The 17,982-nt window shown below is 40.5% G+C and overlaps 2 protein-coding genes across 2 annotated transcripts; both read right to left on the bottom strand.

The window, feature by feature from the left end:
- Window positions 1-946: 946 nt before the first annotated feature.
- LOC142383671 (mucin-2-like) lies at window positions 947-8,255 on the bottom strand. The gene is made up of 7 exons (XM_075469317.1): window positions 7,757-8,255; window positions 7,523-7,661; window positions 7,285-7,386; window positions 7,121-7,190; window positions 6,919-7,013; window positions 1,883-2,011; window positions 947-1,620 (listed from the first exon to the last, which is right to left on the bottom strand). Exons 2-6 carry the CDS (start codon window positions 7,598-7,600, stop codon window positions 1,937-1,939), a joined length of 420 nt encoding a protein of 139 aa, XP_075325432.1. The 5' UTR covers window positions 7,601-7,661; window positions 7,757-8,255; the 3' UTR covers window positions 947-1,620; window positions 1,883-1,936.
- An 11-nt stretch (window positions 8,256-8,266) lies between these two features.
- On the bottom strand, window positions 8,267-13,938 carry LOC142383670 (mucin-2-like). Its single transcript, XM_075469316.1, has 7 exons — window positions 13,846-13,938; window positions 13,336-13,597; window positions 13,134-13,248; window positions 12,333-12,509; window positions 12,036-12,249; window positions 11,803-11,928; window positions 8,267-9,946 (listed from the first exon to the last, which is right to left on the bottom strand). The coding sequence occupies exons 1-7, from the start codon at window positions 13,922-13,924 to the stop codon at window positions 9,840-9,842; spliced, it is 1,080 nt and encodes a 359-aa protein (XP_075325431.1). The 5' UTR covers window positions 13,925-13,938; the 3' UTR covers window positions 8,267-9,839.
- Between the last annotated feature and the right edge of the window lie 4,044 nt (window positions 13,939-17,982).

Below are 17,982 nucleotides of genomic sequence, written 5' to 3'. Positions count from 1 at the left end.
GGACTAACATGCACTAACTTTTGCTCATGCTTCCCTGACTGTCAAAATGTGACCCACTTTAACACAGAAGATGATGTGGATGAGTAGATTTACCTAACTTGTTCTGTAAGTTCATCTAAGTTCTTATTAAAACGTTCGTCAATGCCAAATTGCAGTCCCGCCTCCTAAATCTCGTTTAAAAAAAACACCTCATTGTTCAAAATCTAACTTTGTTTCACTATTAATTCTATTTTACAGTGTGTTGCTATACAGTATTAACTCCTTACATTATTAAATATCTAAAGGGTACCAGAGCTTGCAGAGCTTTGGTCTTTTATATCACTGGATAAAGGACTGGAGGCTGTCACTGATTCATTTTGCGTCATTTAGCACACCTCCTTCTTTTGGTAAAATAACATCTTCAATACTCATATCATATATACATATTTGGTATTGCCGGATTCAGCACAACCTCACCTTTCATTTGAGCTATGATATGTGTTGCTATGATCATCATGAGCAAAGCAACCATAAAGGAAATGATAACATTCTCCATAGACACATTTTTTCCTCATTGTCCGCCTATTTTAGGCACGTGTTTATTGGTCTACATCTTCTTCATACATCAAGATATCAACATCCAAAAGCTGCAGTGACTCCCTGGCCACAACTGTGCAAAGTCCCAAAGCTCTCAGGGCTTCTGTTAATTTTCTGCATGACTTTTGAGGTCTTAACACCCATACGGAGAGGTCACATTTTTTTTTAAACTTTTTATTGGAGGTACATATCAAAATGTGTCAATTTTTTTGCCTTAGTATTAAAATAATTTTGGCCAAGAATCCATTTCATGTATGGGAGACCTTTGAGATGAGGAAAAACATTGTTGGGTTTGGTTCTACCTCCGGTAGGGGTATCTCAACATTTTAGGGCCATTGTCACTAGCCTATAGATTAACACGTCTGTCTCTGTCCTCATACTCGGTCAATTTGGCGTACAGTTTCTCCACCTCCGATGCAGGTGCCGCCGGGTGGTCATGGCGTTGTTTTTCAGCGTCCTCCAGCATGTCAAGGCGGGCTTCCGCGCTGGTTATTCTGGTTAAAACATCCGCCAGCTTTTCTTCGACGGCCGAAATGCCTCTCCGTGTCTCCGACAAATCCTTCCGGATATCAGCAAAATTTGTCTTTTGGTCTTCCGCGAGTTGCTGGAGAAACCCCATAATCGCCATGTTAGATGGCGCCTCAGTACCACTCGTGCTCTCATCTGCGCCAGCAAGAGAGGCCTGGCTAGCCGTAGCCCTCGTGTCGTATGGGTGCTGTCGAGCTGAACTAACGTTATCGGTCGTCTCTGGCATTATTTCGCTTGTTAGGGATGTTATAAAGTCGAAAATCTAAAAATTCCTAACAGTTATCTCCAGTATTAGGGCTAAAACAGCTAAAAAAGTGGCGATGATACCGGAGCTCGTTTCTCAAGCAGCCATCTTCCTTAACGTCACCACGTCACAGTTTTCCTTTGAAGGTATGGACTCCCCTTCTTTATAATGCTTTCCTTCATCATCATAGCAGCCACATTCCTCCAATGACACACACTTCATAGTGATTTCCTCCAAATAAGATTGTTCAGGTGGGCAAGTTGGATAGCAGCCTTAAGAAAGTAAATTTTGTTGTAAATTACAAAAGTAGTACAGAATAGGAGCACACAGAAAGTCTAGCCAAATCCTTGTGGACCACTATGAGTGGTGGAAGCAGATGATAACCATTTAAAATGTCAGTATCAATGTCACAGTTTAGCTTAACTCTAATTGTATCATGGGCTTTATTTGAAAAAAACATTCAAAATCATAAGCCCTTGCTGAATGATTGCAACCCTAAAAATCTATACAGTGTTTTTCTCATGTCATTTTTACCTTCAAATGCTGGAAGATGATTGTAGCATTTCCCAGATGGATTCCGACATGTCTTCATGCATGGTCTTCCACATGGTGCATAGTGCCACTCACACTCTCCATCAGAATTGTAATAATCACAGAATAGAGCTGACAAAAGAGAAAAAAGGCATCACAATAGTAACAAAGAAATATATGGCATTACGCAGCATGCATGGGGGATGGTTTGATCACCCAGTTGGTGACGGAAGTGTGCTACGACCGATAAGATCATGGATATGATCAGGTCAGGATTTTTTTTCTTGACCTGTTTTAAACACATTATGCCACTGTGGCACAAACACAGATGCTTGCATGCATGTCTTTGGAATAGAAATGTTTCACTGTGAAACGGGAAGGGTGAAATATATTTATATATATACACATGTATATATATATATATACATATGTATATAGCTAGCAGGTTGGCATAGTGGTATTGTCGCCACCCTTGTTATAAAGCTTCTCAGTCAGGGCATACCTCCAGCAACATCGATATTTATGACTGAGAGACATAGAACTAATGCCATGCCAGCTTGGACATTGCCCAGATTAACAAGGTCCATGTCAAGTGTTGGGGGACTAGGACATAATGATGGTAAGTGGGCTACTGGAACAAGACATTCATGGAATAGAGTGATAATCTCACATTGCTGGAATGCTACTATTCCAACAATCCCAATGAGAGGGGATATATGCAGAGGATGTGGGACAAATAGATACTTTAAAAACTAACATCTAAACTATCTAAGAAACTACTTCTGACCCAGTGTTCTAATGTTAAGAAATGGAATCTGGTATCAGACCTAGAGATCGAAGGGATACAACAAAGATGCTACGGCAAGGGCGAGCCAGTCATGAGGGAGGTAAGTCAATAACCTGGACCTCGACACAACATGGAAGCTCCTGTCACGCATCATAGCGGACAAGATGAGTAGGCACATGGCTCAATACACGAACTGAGCCCAGAGGGGAATTGGGAGTAACACCAAACAGTACAGCTACTGATCGGCAGGACTGTCACTCAAGACTGTAAGATCAGACAGACCATAACAGACATTGAGGATATCCAAGGTATCTATATAAGCTATAAATACCTTGGGATTCCACAGGCAAAAGACAATGAATTGGAAGAACAAAGTCTGATCCATTAACATCTATGCCCTTCCAGTCATCAGATACCCTGCTGGCATAATAACACACAATGCACAGAGGGTTTCACCCCAAGTCCAGCACCCTGAGATTGTACACTTAGAGGAAGGAGGGAGGCTGGGGAGTAGTGAGCGTCAGAGTCATAGGATAACAACAAAGATCCAGGAATACATCAGAAAGATGCGTATGAGAAGTGAGTCTCAGGCTACTGAAACCCAGGCAAGCCGAGGAGGAACAAACGTGGAAAGATAAGCCTCTGCATGGCATGTACCACCAACAGATTGAAGAGGTGGCGGATATCGAGAAGTCCTATCAGTGGCTAGAAAATGCTTGTCTGAAAGACGGCACAGATGCACTAACATCTCAAGAACAGACCCTAATCAAAAGAGCAATAGAGGCCAGGGTTTGGTACATGGATTTCCTACTGAAACATGGCCTACGCTCAAACCCAAATGACCTCCAACGTCGGATGTATTTATCTGTGCGCACGCATCAATCCAAGCACATTTCGTTTGTACATCCCAATCAACGTGGAATTGAGCGCACATGTCGGAGCACCCGACTCCTCCCTGTCCACGCCCCTACTTAAATTTGCAAATCCTATTTAAATGAGCCCTGCACCTGCGATTCCCCTCGCTGCACGATCAGAAAATAAAGAAAAAAGAATGAATAAGACGGGAAAAAATGAGAACTTTACGGAAAGCGAGATGTTGGTGCTACTTTCTGAAGTGGAGGCCCGCAAAAATGTGTTCTTTGGCACGCTGTCCTCCGGCATAAGCAGCAAATGCAAGAGGTGTGGGTGGGAGAGCGAGTGCGAGGCTGTCAATGCTGTGGGGTCAGAGAAGCGCACACAAGCAGAGGTGAAGAAGAAGTGGTCCGACTTCAAGGTGGATGTGTGGCTGCCCACCGCCGACTATGGGCAACTATGGGTGACACTGCTCTTTGCCCACAGAGACCATCAGGGGCTTGTTAGAAAGATCTTAAGCTGAAGTTTAACCAGCAAAAAACAGCAAGAAACTAACTTTAACCACAGACTATGATGCTGTGAAGACAGGATAGAAATTGGGGGCGCACATACTTAATGCACGTCACGGGGAATAATATTAGGACAATTACACGAATAAAGTTACTCACCAAGAAGCCAACCATCGCGCACAGTGCCAGCTTGTCTGTTCCCAACGATGCTGTTACTCAGAATGTATGTATCGTGCGTTGAACCACGGCACCTCGCCACAATGTTGGTTAATTGCATTTGCGCATCACATATGATCTGTACATCGATCGAATGAAAATATTTCCTGTTAACATACAAATTCATCATGTGATGGCGCTTTTATAGCAATGTGTGCGCAGTCGATAGCTCCGATTACAAAACCGGCTCTCGCTTCAAATTGAGCTTTAATGTTGGCCTGTTCAACTGCATTGTGGGAATATGACAGCAGCGGCCGCTGTATTTGGGCAGGATAGGCAGAGCCCCGCCTTCCACACCCCCAACCTTTCTTTTATAGATAAAATATAGATAATTATAAATTATAGATAAAATATTTATTTCAACTTCAATCACAGTGGGAATCGTATTACACCATATTGTGGCTTGTGACGGACTTTGCGAGTGGAATCTGTTTTTATTTTCGCTGAAATATAGCCTACCTCCAGTGTGGCTGCTTAACGTTAGATCTATGGCCATTGGCCAGGGCAGATGCCTGGTCTGCTCTCAGCTAAGCCCGGCCCCGCCGAACTCTCGAGCACATTCTACCAATCAGAATCACTGTAGGCCCCTACGTAGCATAATATCATGTTACATTTAGCGCGCCTGTATAGATGCTATTGGGGCAGGTGTATGATCTGCCCTGGACATGGAAAGGACTCAAAGAGTTTAAGAAATATATTACTCCGCCCATCTAGCCAGTGGGAACTTCAGTGCCGCCAAATTCCCCTACAAACTTGTTGGATAAAACGGATAACTATGTCGGATTTGATGATGGATATTGGCTGTTTAATCCGGATTCATGTTTGTGGTAGGTAAAGATTTTACTTTATAGTTGCTATCTTACAAAGTTTAAGTGATTGTGAACGAAGTCTTTGCAAAATGGGAAACTGGGAGTGATTTAATGAAATATCTTAGCTTGATGAGCAAAGCAATGTTGAGACAGTAAACAATGTGTTGACAGCTTCGTACATGTACAGTAGGTTACTTGTCTGCTAGCTTAGGTTTCCCCAAGACTAGCTAAAAACGTTGCTACACACTGTCCCGCCTACTGCTATATTACTCTGCACAAGCTCAGGAGCGAGTCAGTCTGATAGTAGGCTACAGTGAGTGAAGTTTTAACCATGGCTGCTAGCATCGAACCTGTACTCAATGGCGTTGAGTTTCTCTTGGAGAACTCATTTGAAAGACTAGATTTGGGAACAAAATTGGCTATTAAAAACCTCGGCCCCCATAAACCTGATATTAATATAGTTCAGCAAACAATGGATAAGGGTAGGTCTTTCAATCGGACGTTTTCCCGTGCGTGGTATGACAAAAAGCCCTGGCTCTCTGGTTGTTCCAATAGGAATAAAATGTTCTGTTTTCCCATGCTTGCTCTTCCAATCGCCTGGCACGGGGGGACAAGGGGATATGTGGAGCACTGTCGGTGTGTGACATGAAGCATTTTTCGGAAAAGGCAAAAAAACACGAGTCCAGCAAGGCGCATCTGAATTGTGCCATGAAATTAGCCATGCTAGGTAATGCTTTGCGACAAGTTTCCCTCTAATTGAAATGTAGGCAGTATTAATTCCTTTCACAAACTTTCTCTTCGCTCATTTTCATGGGGCTTTTGTGTTTGTTGTATGGCAGACTTTTATGCGAGTGCGCACATCTCCCCCTGCGTATGGTTGCATAGACTATTGGCCTATTGCGTATGCTCCATAAAAGCTTGCATTTTGATAACGCAGATCATCTGCCCCGCCTATTTTCCAGACCACGAGCCGCTACCGGAATTTGATATACGTGGCTGAGATGCGGATAATTCTGTCCCACACGCCTGGCATGGCTCGGCTCATGGTAGAATGGCACAGTCCCAATCGGTTGGCCAGCTCCCCCTGGAATGCCCCGGTTGGAACCCCAGTGCGCACATCACCTGTGGGCACAGGCAGCACATGGTTCCTCGTTGTGTTGCGCTCCCACGCCGGCCGCAGCTCTGCGCACAGTTCTAGGAGGATTTCCCTCAAAACGGCTAATGAGTCGCCATCATGTGCCAGCAAATCCTCTCTGTCTAGTGAACACACGCTCTCTTCAAATTGCACCATTTGCAAAGTCATCTAATACTGCTAAAGCAGCCATTGTTTTTAATGGTATGCATTGCACCACAATACATGATTGCTTACTTCTTCATACTCTTTTGGGTCAACTTCAGAATGGCAATGTGAAAAAATCCCAGGTTGCTGTGACAGGTAGGAGCAATAGTGTTTGACATATTTCTCTACATAAAAGATAAATGATTAAACTTGCTGACTGGTGAAGACTTGTGAACAATAGCATTACAAAAACAGACCCTGATATCAGAGAACTACCCCTGTCAATGCTGAAAGAGCAGGGGTCTCCAAGCCTGTTTTTCACATCGGGACAGCTTGCTCTGGTCTTCAATGTGTTGGCAAATGTCACAGGTGTTCCCTCAATCAATCCAGTTGTAGTTTTGAAGTCATCATATTCATTATCATTGAAATCTCCACAAAGGCCTACATAAAGATCATGATACTTTGACTTCAGAACCACCAAAAACAATCACTGTAAAAAGGTTTACACTTGACAATTTGATTTGAAAAAAGAAAAAAAATGTACCACTGAGTTTTCACTTTATGGAAACATTTGCTTTGATGTAGACCTGCATAATAGGTACGAGCTGGATTTCAAGATCAAACCCAAAGGTGCCGTGGATTACAATGAAGAATGTAGATGGGCTGAAGATTGTGATGTCATCTGTGGGGAGAAGATAGATATTTTCATATTGAACAAATTTTAAGCCAACTCATCCAAATATTGTGTTTTATTAGGTGTTGACATACTGCAAAGTTCTAACCACTCACCTGTGAACAAAGGAAGTTTTGAGACACCTTTGTTATAAATGACTTCTCCGTTAGGTTTAATGTCAATTATCTGCAGGAAAAAATTAATTAGGTAAGGTAACGAAATAAAACAATTTCCGAGAGGAGAATGATAGGAATAAGTTTTAGATATTTAGATATTCTACCATTTTCTGATATTGTAAAGTGACTGCAGACAGGCAAGTGGATTTTTCTGATCCGTCACAATTGTTCAAATCACCACGGACACTGAAAGTCCCATTAGTCTCCTAAAGTCAAGAGAACAAAAAATGCACTTAATTTTAAACTTCTTTGCCCTTTTTATTCAGTGAGAATCTGTTTGTTGGTGACAAGATTATTATTTTGTCATTCATTTCAGCATTGTTTTCTATTTAATCTCCTCACCTTGGATAAAACATATGAACATTCACCATGGAATCTATAGGTTTTGTCATCATAGATGGAGATGTGAGAGCCACCCATGATAGAGCAGACACCGGGACAGTCAACATCTTGACAGCTCCACTGACCCTTAGCACATGCGCTGAGAACAGACAATTTAATTGGACAGCAAGTTGATTGGATGTACCATCAAAGAAATGCATTTTGTAAACTTCAAAATCATAATGAAGAAATTACCAATTTTTGCAAGCCCTAAAGTAAGTTTCCCCAGGTTTGTATGAAAGGCCATTGTGTAACCAGATTCTGTCGACCAACGTAAGACAATGAAGAGTCAAGTGTCCAAAGGTTTACAATTTATTTAGAACCAAGCTCATGAGAGGAAGGAGGAGTCAGAGGTTGCCACTCACCACTGGGACCTTAAATAGATAAAACACCAAGTCAGTAACAGGGAATAAATAAAATCCAAACGGAGAGTGCAAACCACAAAGTTCAAAGTACATAGATATTTCAGGTTCACAAATGACACCACTGCAAGCATTACACACTAAATTCAAACATGGCGCTCAATACCTACTAATGGCTACCCACAAGTCAATTGTCACACAAAAAGGCCCAGTAATAGGTGCACACAGTGGCTACAGCCTGCAGTCCCCGGTAACTGGTAAAGTTCATTAACATTAACATTAAAACAGTTAAGAAAGCGGCGCTTGTTTTATCTTCGTGAAGCAGAGTGGTTCGGCACGGGGCATGTATCAAATGGCGCTGATCACGTGATTGATGACGTCCGAAGCGCTGAATGCATTGTTTGGTCGAACCACGGTTCAGTATAGGTTCAGAGGTTTCTCATCGTTTGAACACTTGGGCGCGCTATTCTCTATAAAACGAGAATGAATCCCAAACGACGTTTCCCGACCAGTTCTGTTGCCCTGTCAGAATTTAATTGAATTCATTGCTCTTTTCCATGGCTTCTGGCAAGAAACGTTCTGTGGCTTGGGATCACTTCAGCTTGGTTTCTCCTAATAAGGTGATACTATTGTACAATATACTATTGTGTGACGTAAGATGTTTGCTTGTTTTTGTTTTTCAACTGTAAATATAAGCTTTATTATTATTATGGGTATGCATGCTAATATAGTTCTCTTCTTAAAATAAGGGGGCAGCACATTTAAGAATCAAAGTTATGTAGGACAATACATTAATTTTGGACTTGTTTATTTAGCGCATATCACAAACAAAGCGCTTACGGCCATTATTACACAGCTGTGTCCCGTGTACCAAACGCCTCTCTGTCTGTGTTCTGACAGAAAGGTGTGTTTATTATGCAAAGTGTCTCTGAATTATTTAAAACAACTAAAGTGTACTATTATTCTTAGCTATTGATGATGTCTTTAACTAGACATCATGTGGATGGTGGTTGCAAACAGTCACTTTACTGATAGCTCAGTGATTAGCATAGTGGTTTTTGCATCCAAAGGTTATGAGTTCGAAACCAGCATATTACAAGTTTACCCTGCGTTTATTTTCTTGATATGCAGAATTTTATTTTTGTGTCAAGGAAGCAAAAGCTTGATTCTGTGTTGGTGGATATGATTGTAATGGATGCACAACCATTTTCTATTGTGTAAGATAAAGGTTTCAATGTACGGTGCCTGGTAGTTCTATAACATTTAGAGTATCAATGTATGTTTACCTAATGAGCTGTATTTCCTTTAATCACACCATAAGCCCATCCCCTCTCACTTTATACTTATCATTCACAATGTAACACGAGCACTTCTCATATAAAACACAATTATTTTTCTCTTACGCTTTTTATTTTGTACATATTAAAGTATAACAAGACAACGAGGCTGGTTGAAGCAGATGATACTTGCAGTGCACCACCAGATGTCGCTGTTCTGTGTGGTTTCAAAGCCCCAAAACTTTGGTTCATTTACTGGCGCAATCAGATGAACCCTGTGGAAGCTTCATGAGGCTTCAGCTGCCATCCCTAGAGACTGGAGCTTAAGGCTGTTCTGGCTCCATGATGGCACTCAACTAACCACTACACTTAGCTCTTGTTAAAGCAAATGCAACGCAAACCACTCATCACCACCGCACAATCACAGAAGGCAATATCAAACATAAAAGCACATAAATTACTCGAAGCAAACCAGAAAACTCAACTGCACACCATCCACCTTACCCACTGCTGACACAAAGGAGACCAAGGCCGCGGGCTCTCAACAGGCCCAGCTTTTAAAGGTTCCTCTTCTTCTCCCCATGAACCCAGTATTTCACAGCAGCAAATCCCATAGCTCCCCCCATTGTCCTGGCCCCATTATTGCACCCTTGCTCCCATCCAGTCCATCCGGTTACAATTGTGAAAGCAGGGGCACTCATCAACAGTGATGCACCCACTTTGTGAGATGTCGTCAAACACAGTTCCTTGGGAGAAACATAGTGATGTAATTAGTATTAAACCAACAGTATATCTACACAAGAGTCGTCTCTGTTATGTAGGTACAGAAATGTTGTGCTGCAGGCAGGATCTGTAATTTAACCTCTCAGAACTTGGGCATTGCAGGTCTACATCTGCATCGATTGGCTAGTTTGATTATGATGTATTGTGTTTTTGATGATTTAATGTTTTGGTTCAGATTTGAACCAACCTTTACACACAGTCTTAAGCCAGAGGTGGATTGGTAGCTTTGAAGCAAGAGAGAAATAACAGCATCATTTCAGATTTAGAAAGAAAAAGATGGTAAGGTAAAGTTGTAAAAATATATAACACTTGACAAAAATATAACTGCACTATTAAAAAACAATTGACACTATTTTACTATCGACGCCATGCAACAAACTTAAAAAGGTTTGTATTTTGTGTTCCATATGATGAAATCTTGTGTGAAGCCACAGAATTTACTAACACACATTTACGTTAAGTTTAATTTCACAAAGTTGTGAAACTACTCTTGACACAGATGTAGGCTGTATAGACAATAGTTATTATGTATTGTGACCACTATCCTGAAAGTCATATGTGGGCTAAAAAAGGCTATCTTAAAAAAAAAAAAAAAAAAATCTGACAAGATAAGATGGGACCACAGGTGGGTTTTGGACACCAGATTGAAAGCAAATGAAGTGACTGTCCACAACTTGATGATTTGCTGTCTCATACATGAGTTTGGTAAGACTGGAGGCATCAGCCAGCACATTCATCTTAAATGTCATATTCTGGATTAACACAGACAGTATGGCACTGTATTCCTGGAAATAAATGACAAATAAGGGATGCATTTGTAGAGGAATCCACTCCTCTACAAATGCATCCCTTATTTGTCAGTGACACAAGCCGACAATGTTGATCAATTCCACGTGAAAGTGATGTATCGCACAGCTTGTGGTCATTCCAGATGTTAAGTGGTAAATATCTAAGGACTGACCAGTGTTCTGTTCTGTTCAATCTGAATCAAATTTTAATTGCACCAAGATTCTTAGACTTAGTTGGTTTTGTTGAGAACAGTTTTAGCTTGTATATGTGTTTATTTCATTGTCTTGTGTTTGGAATGCAATTTGTTGTAAAGTTCAGTGTGGAAATAGTGAAGGCTTAAAGCAGAACTTGAACAAAAGTAACTTTTTCTCATATTTGATGATCTGCTTGGTTACAAGCCTGCTCATGCATAACAGCCACCTGGTTATCTAAACTGAGTACATCAACATTTACCTGCTGTAGGTAATATGCAAAATTTTTATATGAGCATCAGAGAGATGGGCTTCAATTAAAATACTTTGCCCTTAATAAATGTATAGGACTGTCAAAGTATTGCTGAATCATCCCTGGTAACATCATTATGCATAACGATAAATTATTAAGTCATGGGGATGATTACACATTTACAAAAGGTTTAATCTAGTGCTATGGCTTCAGTACATACTAGCTGGGTTTCTATTCACTAATGAAGCAAGTATAAAGTGATGTTTAAAAGGGTGCAAAAAACGAGTTAGATTATGTTTCAATGACCGGTTTGTAGAGCGTAAACAAGGCTGTCTTGTGTTGCCAAATGGAGACAGTATAGCCCGCACTGTTTGCTTTTTTGCTTGTCACATTCACATTCACTTCTTCTTCTTCTTCTAAATTCACATCAAAACCAACAATGAAAACCCGGTTGTTGACTCTGAATGTGCAAACTCTAACTAGAAGAACGGGTTTTGTCCAACTTAGCACTCAGGAATGTCAACAACAATTATTTTGGGGGATCAAATACCACAATATATGTATTTTTCTAAACTGGTGAACTTACCGGATGGACAGAAGCATCCATCTATGCAGTGCTTGTCACACAGCTGGCTTTTTTGGTGGTTGCTGCAGGTGTCAGTACAGGGACTACCACATTCCTTATACTCCATGTTAAAAGGGCATTGTTTTGCTACTCAACACACAAAAAGTGATTAAAATTTAGAGGCAGCCCTTCTCATGTAACCAAAATCAAAACATTAATTCTTGAAAATCGACAGCTCTTATTTCAGTGCTCACCACACAGTTGTTTGGTCTTCCACTGCTGTGGTTTCCCACCCTCATGAGCACACTGTCGAGAGTATTCTGACACGGTTGAACAGTAGCATGAAGAGCTGTTGCTGTTACAGTAGCATATGTCTTTCTTAGAAGCTTCAATGAAGGAATCGGTATCAATCCGACTTTGACAGCTGTGGAATGCAGATCCAGTCAGGAGGTTCTCACAAAGGTCTGTCTGTGGGTCAGATTAAATCATGTATTTGAATAGTTCCAAAGGATGCATGTAAGATTATTACAAGAACATTCTGTTTCACATACCTTATTTGCACAAGTGTGCGTGACTTCAGAGGTGATGGCGTTACAATTTTCATTGGGATCATCAACTTTACAAATTTCAGAAAAATCTTCAAGATCTGTTTTAGTGGAAACATCAGCATCATTGAAGTCGCCACAAAGGCCGCACGTTTGATTCTTGAACTTTGGATCCAACTCCACCTTTAAAGCAGGTAAAATTTAGATTTGTAAAAAACAAATAAGATCTCGTATGAATACATTTTCTCCTGGCACAATTTGTGTAAAGAATTCTGCTAAACCTGCCTTTCTTCTGGTGTTCAACCATTTCAAACAAAAGGTGAAAGACAAAATAAATGTTTCAAACATCACCTGATGATTTGTTTCTGTGTAAAGAAAATGCACGGTGAGAGGAGTTTGTTGAACGGTCAAAGATTCATTGGTTGTATTTTACTTTTTTGTTCCCCTTCAAAATCAAATATTACTTCTTTGTGAATAATTAATTTAGTTTGTGCCTTTTTTTTGTGTGAAACAGAGGTCACAACCTTCTAATAATTCATTATCTACACTGTTACAACTTACTATTGTACTGTGTTCTCTATTGATTTATCAAAACTGGTGTCACAATCAATAGAAAAAATAATATTCTTTGTGTCTTTTAATGAGGCATTAAACCTTCACAACTGCCTTTGACTCAGTATAGATTGTATAGATTGTGTCATGGAACTCAGTTTTCCAATGCCACAAATTGTGGTTAATATAGCTACAAAAGCTTAGTTCGGTCAGGTGGTGGACACTATTTAACAAAGCAAAGATGAAAAAACATACCCAGAGGGAGTCCACTTGATTCCACATGAAGACCAGACCCAGCTTTGCCTCAATTTTAACATAAAACAACGTTTTCTCAATTGAAATGCCACCCAGGCTGAATGGTATGGTGACACTAGAGGGGAAAAATAAATCATGATAGTCTATTCTAGTCAGAATGTCAACTGGAAATGAAAACCTCATCAACAAAAAGCATACTCACGGTTCATCATTGACTTTGATGGTAGCGTTGTTTAATTCCAACTCGACCCCATCCAGTTTCATTGTGACTCTCTTGATGATGGGGACTCCATTTACCTCCAGTCGCTGGAGCTGAATATTGAAACTCTCATCGTCGGCCTTACACTGGGATGTAAGTATGTAGTTGCAAGTAGAGGGAAGGTGGTAGAAATAACCATCAAAAGTTCTATAATGGTAGTTTCCCCATGTGCTGCAGAACTGGTTGTTGTGAGAGGGTGTCACTTCTAGTTTTTGGGAGAAAAAATATCCATTATGATGCAGCTGAAAGTGTAAATTATTTCATGTTCTGTTTTCTTAAACTCTGTTATCACTGGAAATTTGATCCCATTCTGAGTCATAACTTGAAAAAAGAAAAAAATACGTTTAAATTCCAGTTGCATTAAAAAAAACATTATTGACGTTTCATCCTAGCACAGTCATATATGCAGCTCAATCTGGGTCTATTGTTAGTGTGTGCCTTTTGTATACTTACTAGTGGTGGCTGCAGACAGTCCAATGGACAGAGTGAGCCATGGTATCACCCATTCGAGAGGCATCTTGACTATGCTCATGGTCCCTGTTCTGTAACAGATAGCCAACTGATATCTCACTAGCACTGTCATGTTATATATACAGATATATCTTGGATGTTTGCAGTTTAGGATGAGTAAACAAAAGGTTCTGAGTCACAACCGTTGTCGTTATTTGTCTCTCTTAAGATCACACCCATGAAGAAGTTTCTTAAATCAACACTCCATCTTCACCTGTCTATGTAATGAAGTGTTGGCTTAGTAACGCTAAAACATTGGCAACGCAAGGTGAACAGAATGCAGTTCATGAGTTATTTCACAGCATGTGTTCGTTACTGAAAATTTTTATTCAGGCCCTGATTTTTAACGCAAGAAAAACGAATGCTTGTGACTATTCCAACATGAATTTCATACTTTTCCCACTAAACTATAGTATTTGGAACTGTGGGTTGTGCCTCCATAGCTACTAAGAACATGAGCATATGTGTTGTTATAGAGGAAATCCATGACTAAATATAACATGCATCGACCAAACATGGGCCAAAGACTTGGAAACCAATAAAAGTTTTGGCAGCATGCAACAGAGTATCTATGTTTTCTGCATCCCATGGTTCTCTAGTTTATTATCCATCATGACTGGGTTAAATTTGACCTTTTTAAAAATAAAAATTCCATGTATTATATAAATAAAAAAAAAATTTCTTACTGCTTTAAGAATCAACATATCAAGCTATTTTTTTTTAACAGATAACATTTAATAATTGCCATCTTATCTGATTATAAGAAAACACTGACCCTGATACTTTTGACAAGTTCCCACAATAGCTAATGATAGACAATGGGATCACATATAAATACATCTTTCAAGCACAGTGGAACAAAGTGTTTCATAATACAAAGTATCTAATGGCACCAGAGTTAAGCATTGCTACATAAAGTGCAATATTTTCTGTGTTTGATGTTCATAGGTTACAACTTTTCTATAGATTTCTTTATAGATGAAGACAAAAATTATTTTGAATATTAAGCTGCTGTGTTTGATCTCCATAGGTTACAACTTTTCTGTAGATTTCTTTATAGATGAAGACAAAATTTATTTTGAATATTAATCAGTTATAGTTAGGGATTTTCAGCCACACTTGATCTAGAAATGGCAAAGCTTGTCTCAGTCCATTTTCAAAGGCAAATGATTCCATTACCAGTAATGTAGTAGTAATTGTAAAATTTGGAATTTCTGCCCAGATTTCTTCTCCCTTTTGAAGCAACCTGTCCAGCCAACATTAAACTGTAACAAGGAATTAGGTGACCTTAAAATGGATCTTTAGTATTTGTGCACATTGTCACCATACTTCTGTTGCTAGATAACCATCAGGGAGAAACGATAAACATGAAGCTAGTGCCAAATCTCATGGCCATACCAAAACAATCAATCTAATATGCAACTGCATCTGAAAGCAAGCAGTACTAACTGCTTGTGCTATATATTCATAGTAGTCGTAGGACTATGCATATATAGTACGATTGTCACAGCGTTGTGACAGTTTTTGTGCTTGTTTGTACTGTTTGTTTCTGTTTTGTCTTTGTCTCTTCCTGTTTGTATGTTTGTTACCTTTTCCTTCTGTGAGGCAATGGAAGAGTCAGGCAGTAGCGGGGGAAATGGTAGTTTGATTTCTTTGGATGAGTTAGGGATTGAGGCGAGGGCTCAAATAAAATAAACGGAAAAGCGGGAATGCGCATACCTATGGTGAAAAGGGGAAAAAAACAAGAGTGGAGAAGACAGGAGTGGAGTATAAAAGTCTGGTGAAATTGCTAAAAGAAGGGACTAACTTCGATGACTGGAGCCTGGCTTTACTAACAGTTGCCTTACAGAAGGCGTTTGGAGAGGTGAGTGCCAAAAAGATTAGAAGTGGATTGTTGATGATATGCAAGGACGAGGAACAACAAAAACGCGCAATTAAGGTTGTCAAACTAAATGGCTTTGAAGTCAAATGTACGGTGGCGTCTGACAGGAGACTGGTGAAGGGGGTGATATCTGGCATTCCACTGTCCGAATCGGTTGAGGTTGTTAAAGAAAGTATAATCAATGTAAAGGTGAGAGAAGCGAAGCGGCTAAAAACTAAGCGTGATGGAGCTTTAACCGACAGCCTTTCCATTGTCCTTACGTTTGATGAACCAGAACTTCCTAAAAGAGTGTTGTTGGGTTACATGAGTTATGACGTGAGGATATACATTACTCCACCTCTCAGGTGTTTTAAATGCCAAAGATTTGGGCATTTAGCTAATGAATGCAAAGGTAAGCAAAGATGCAGTAAGTGCAGTGGGGAGCATGATTATGGGCAGTGTGACGCGAACGCTAAAATGAAATGCTGTAATTATGGGGGGGAGCACAGCTCTGCTTATAGGGGCTATGAAGTAAGCAAAAAGATGCAGGTTAAAGCTACTCAAGGAGTATCGTACGCAGAAGCGGTTAAGTCAATGGAAAAGGGGAAGGTTATAGCAAACCCAAACGTGCCAAATGCCAGAGGGGGGGAACAGAATAAGAAGGGTGGATCCGTGGATGATGAAACAATGGTTGTCTCAAAGAGGGACTTTGTTCTGTTTATCGCCTCGGCCATCAACTGCACTGCACAGGCTGTCGGCCGTACTGAAAAGCTGCAAATCATAGTCGGTGCGGCCAAGAGGTATTTAAATGTTATAGACATGCGGTGGGAATCAGTCAGGGATGCCCTGAATCTGGCTGAAGGCATAAATCAATCTCAAGAATGTATTGGTGGTACTGGATAATGGGATTGATTATCCTGCAATGGAATGCCAGGAGCCTAATAGCGAATGGGCAAGAATTTAAAAATTATGTTGACTGTATGAGTACGAAGTCTGGAGTCATGTGTATTCAGGAAACCTGGCTAATCCCCAAACTGGATTTTAGTATTAAAGGGTATTCAGCAGTCAGGAGAGATAGGGAAACTGGTAGGGGTGGGGGAATCGTAACATTTGTGCAAAAAAGGTATCCAATACAAGGAAATTAAAAGGGGGAGGGAGTTGGAATATTTAGTAATAGAGGTCTGGACAGATACGGAACGTGTAGAGATTATAAATTTCTACAATCCCTGTAGGCAGCTGGATTTAAACCAGTTGGGGGAAATTTGGGAAGGCACAAAAGGGAGAGTAATGTGGTGCGGTGACTTTAACGCACATAGTTCACTGTGGGGGGATAGGACTGATGGCAATGGGGATGTGTTATTAGAATTTATGGATGAGGAGGATATTATTTGTTTGAATGATGGGTCAGGTACTAGATATGATATGGTAAGAGGCTAGCACTGTAGGCAGTGATCATTACCCAATAAAGGTTCAGATAGGTGTTGAAGTGGTAGTTGAACAAGAAGCTATAACTGAAAGATGGGTCTTGCAGAAAGCGGAGTGGGAAAAATTTTGAGAAGTTAGCGATGTTATGTTGGCAGATATAGACACTAATGCAGAGGTAGAACCACTGAGCTGGTCTGTAACTGCTGGAATAATTAGTGCAGCGGAGTCCACCATTCCTAAGACTAAGCCCAGAAAACTAGGCAAGATAGTGCCATGGTGGAATGAGCACTGTAGGCAAGCAGTAAAGGACTGGAATAAAGCATTTAGGGTGCTGAGAAGAACACATAGTTTTCAGGACTTAATTGAGAATAAGAAAGCGCAGGCAATTGTGAGGAGGACTGTTAGAGCGGCCAAGAGGGACTGCTGGAGGCAATTTTGTAATTCAGTGGGCCGTGGCACCCCAGTGGAGAAAGTTTGGGGCATGATAAGGAAAATGAGAGGGAGTGGAAAAGAATATGGCTATCCTGGATTGACTGATGGTCAGAATGTAATCACATCTAGTATTGGTAAAGCGGAGTTAATAGCTAAGACATTGAGTAAGGTGCATAGCTCAGATAATCTTAGCCCTAGGGAAAAGGCAGCAAGAGCTGAAACAGTGAGGGGGCATCAAAGTAACGATGCGAGTGCAGGTGTATTTGAGGAGGATCTCAATATGCTATTTACAATGACTGAACTCAATAATGCACTTAGAAGGCTAGGTAAATCTTCTCCAGGGGGTGACAGGATTTGTTATG

Source organism: Odontesthes bonariensis, chromosome 7 (genome assembly GCF_027942865.1).
Source record: "Odontesthes bonariensis isolate fOdoBon6 chromosome 7, fOdoBon6.hap1, whole genome shotgun sequence".
Lineage (NCBI taxonomy): Eukaryota > Metazoa > Chordata > Actinopteri > Atheriniformes > Atherinopsidae > Odontesthes > Odontesthes bonariensis.
This window is presented reverse-complemented; position numbering and strand designations above follow the sequence as displayed.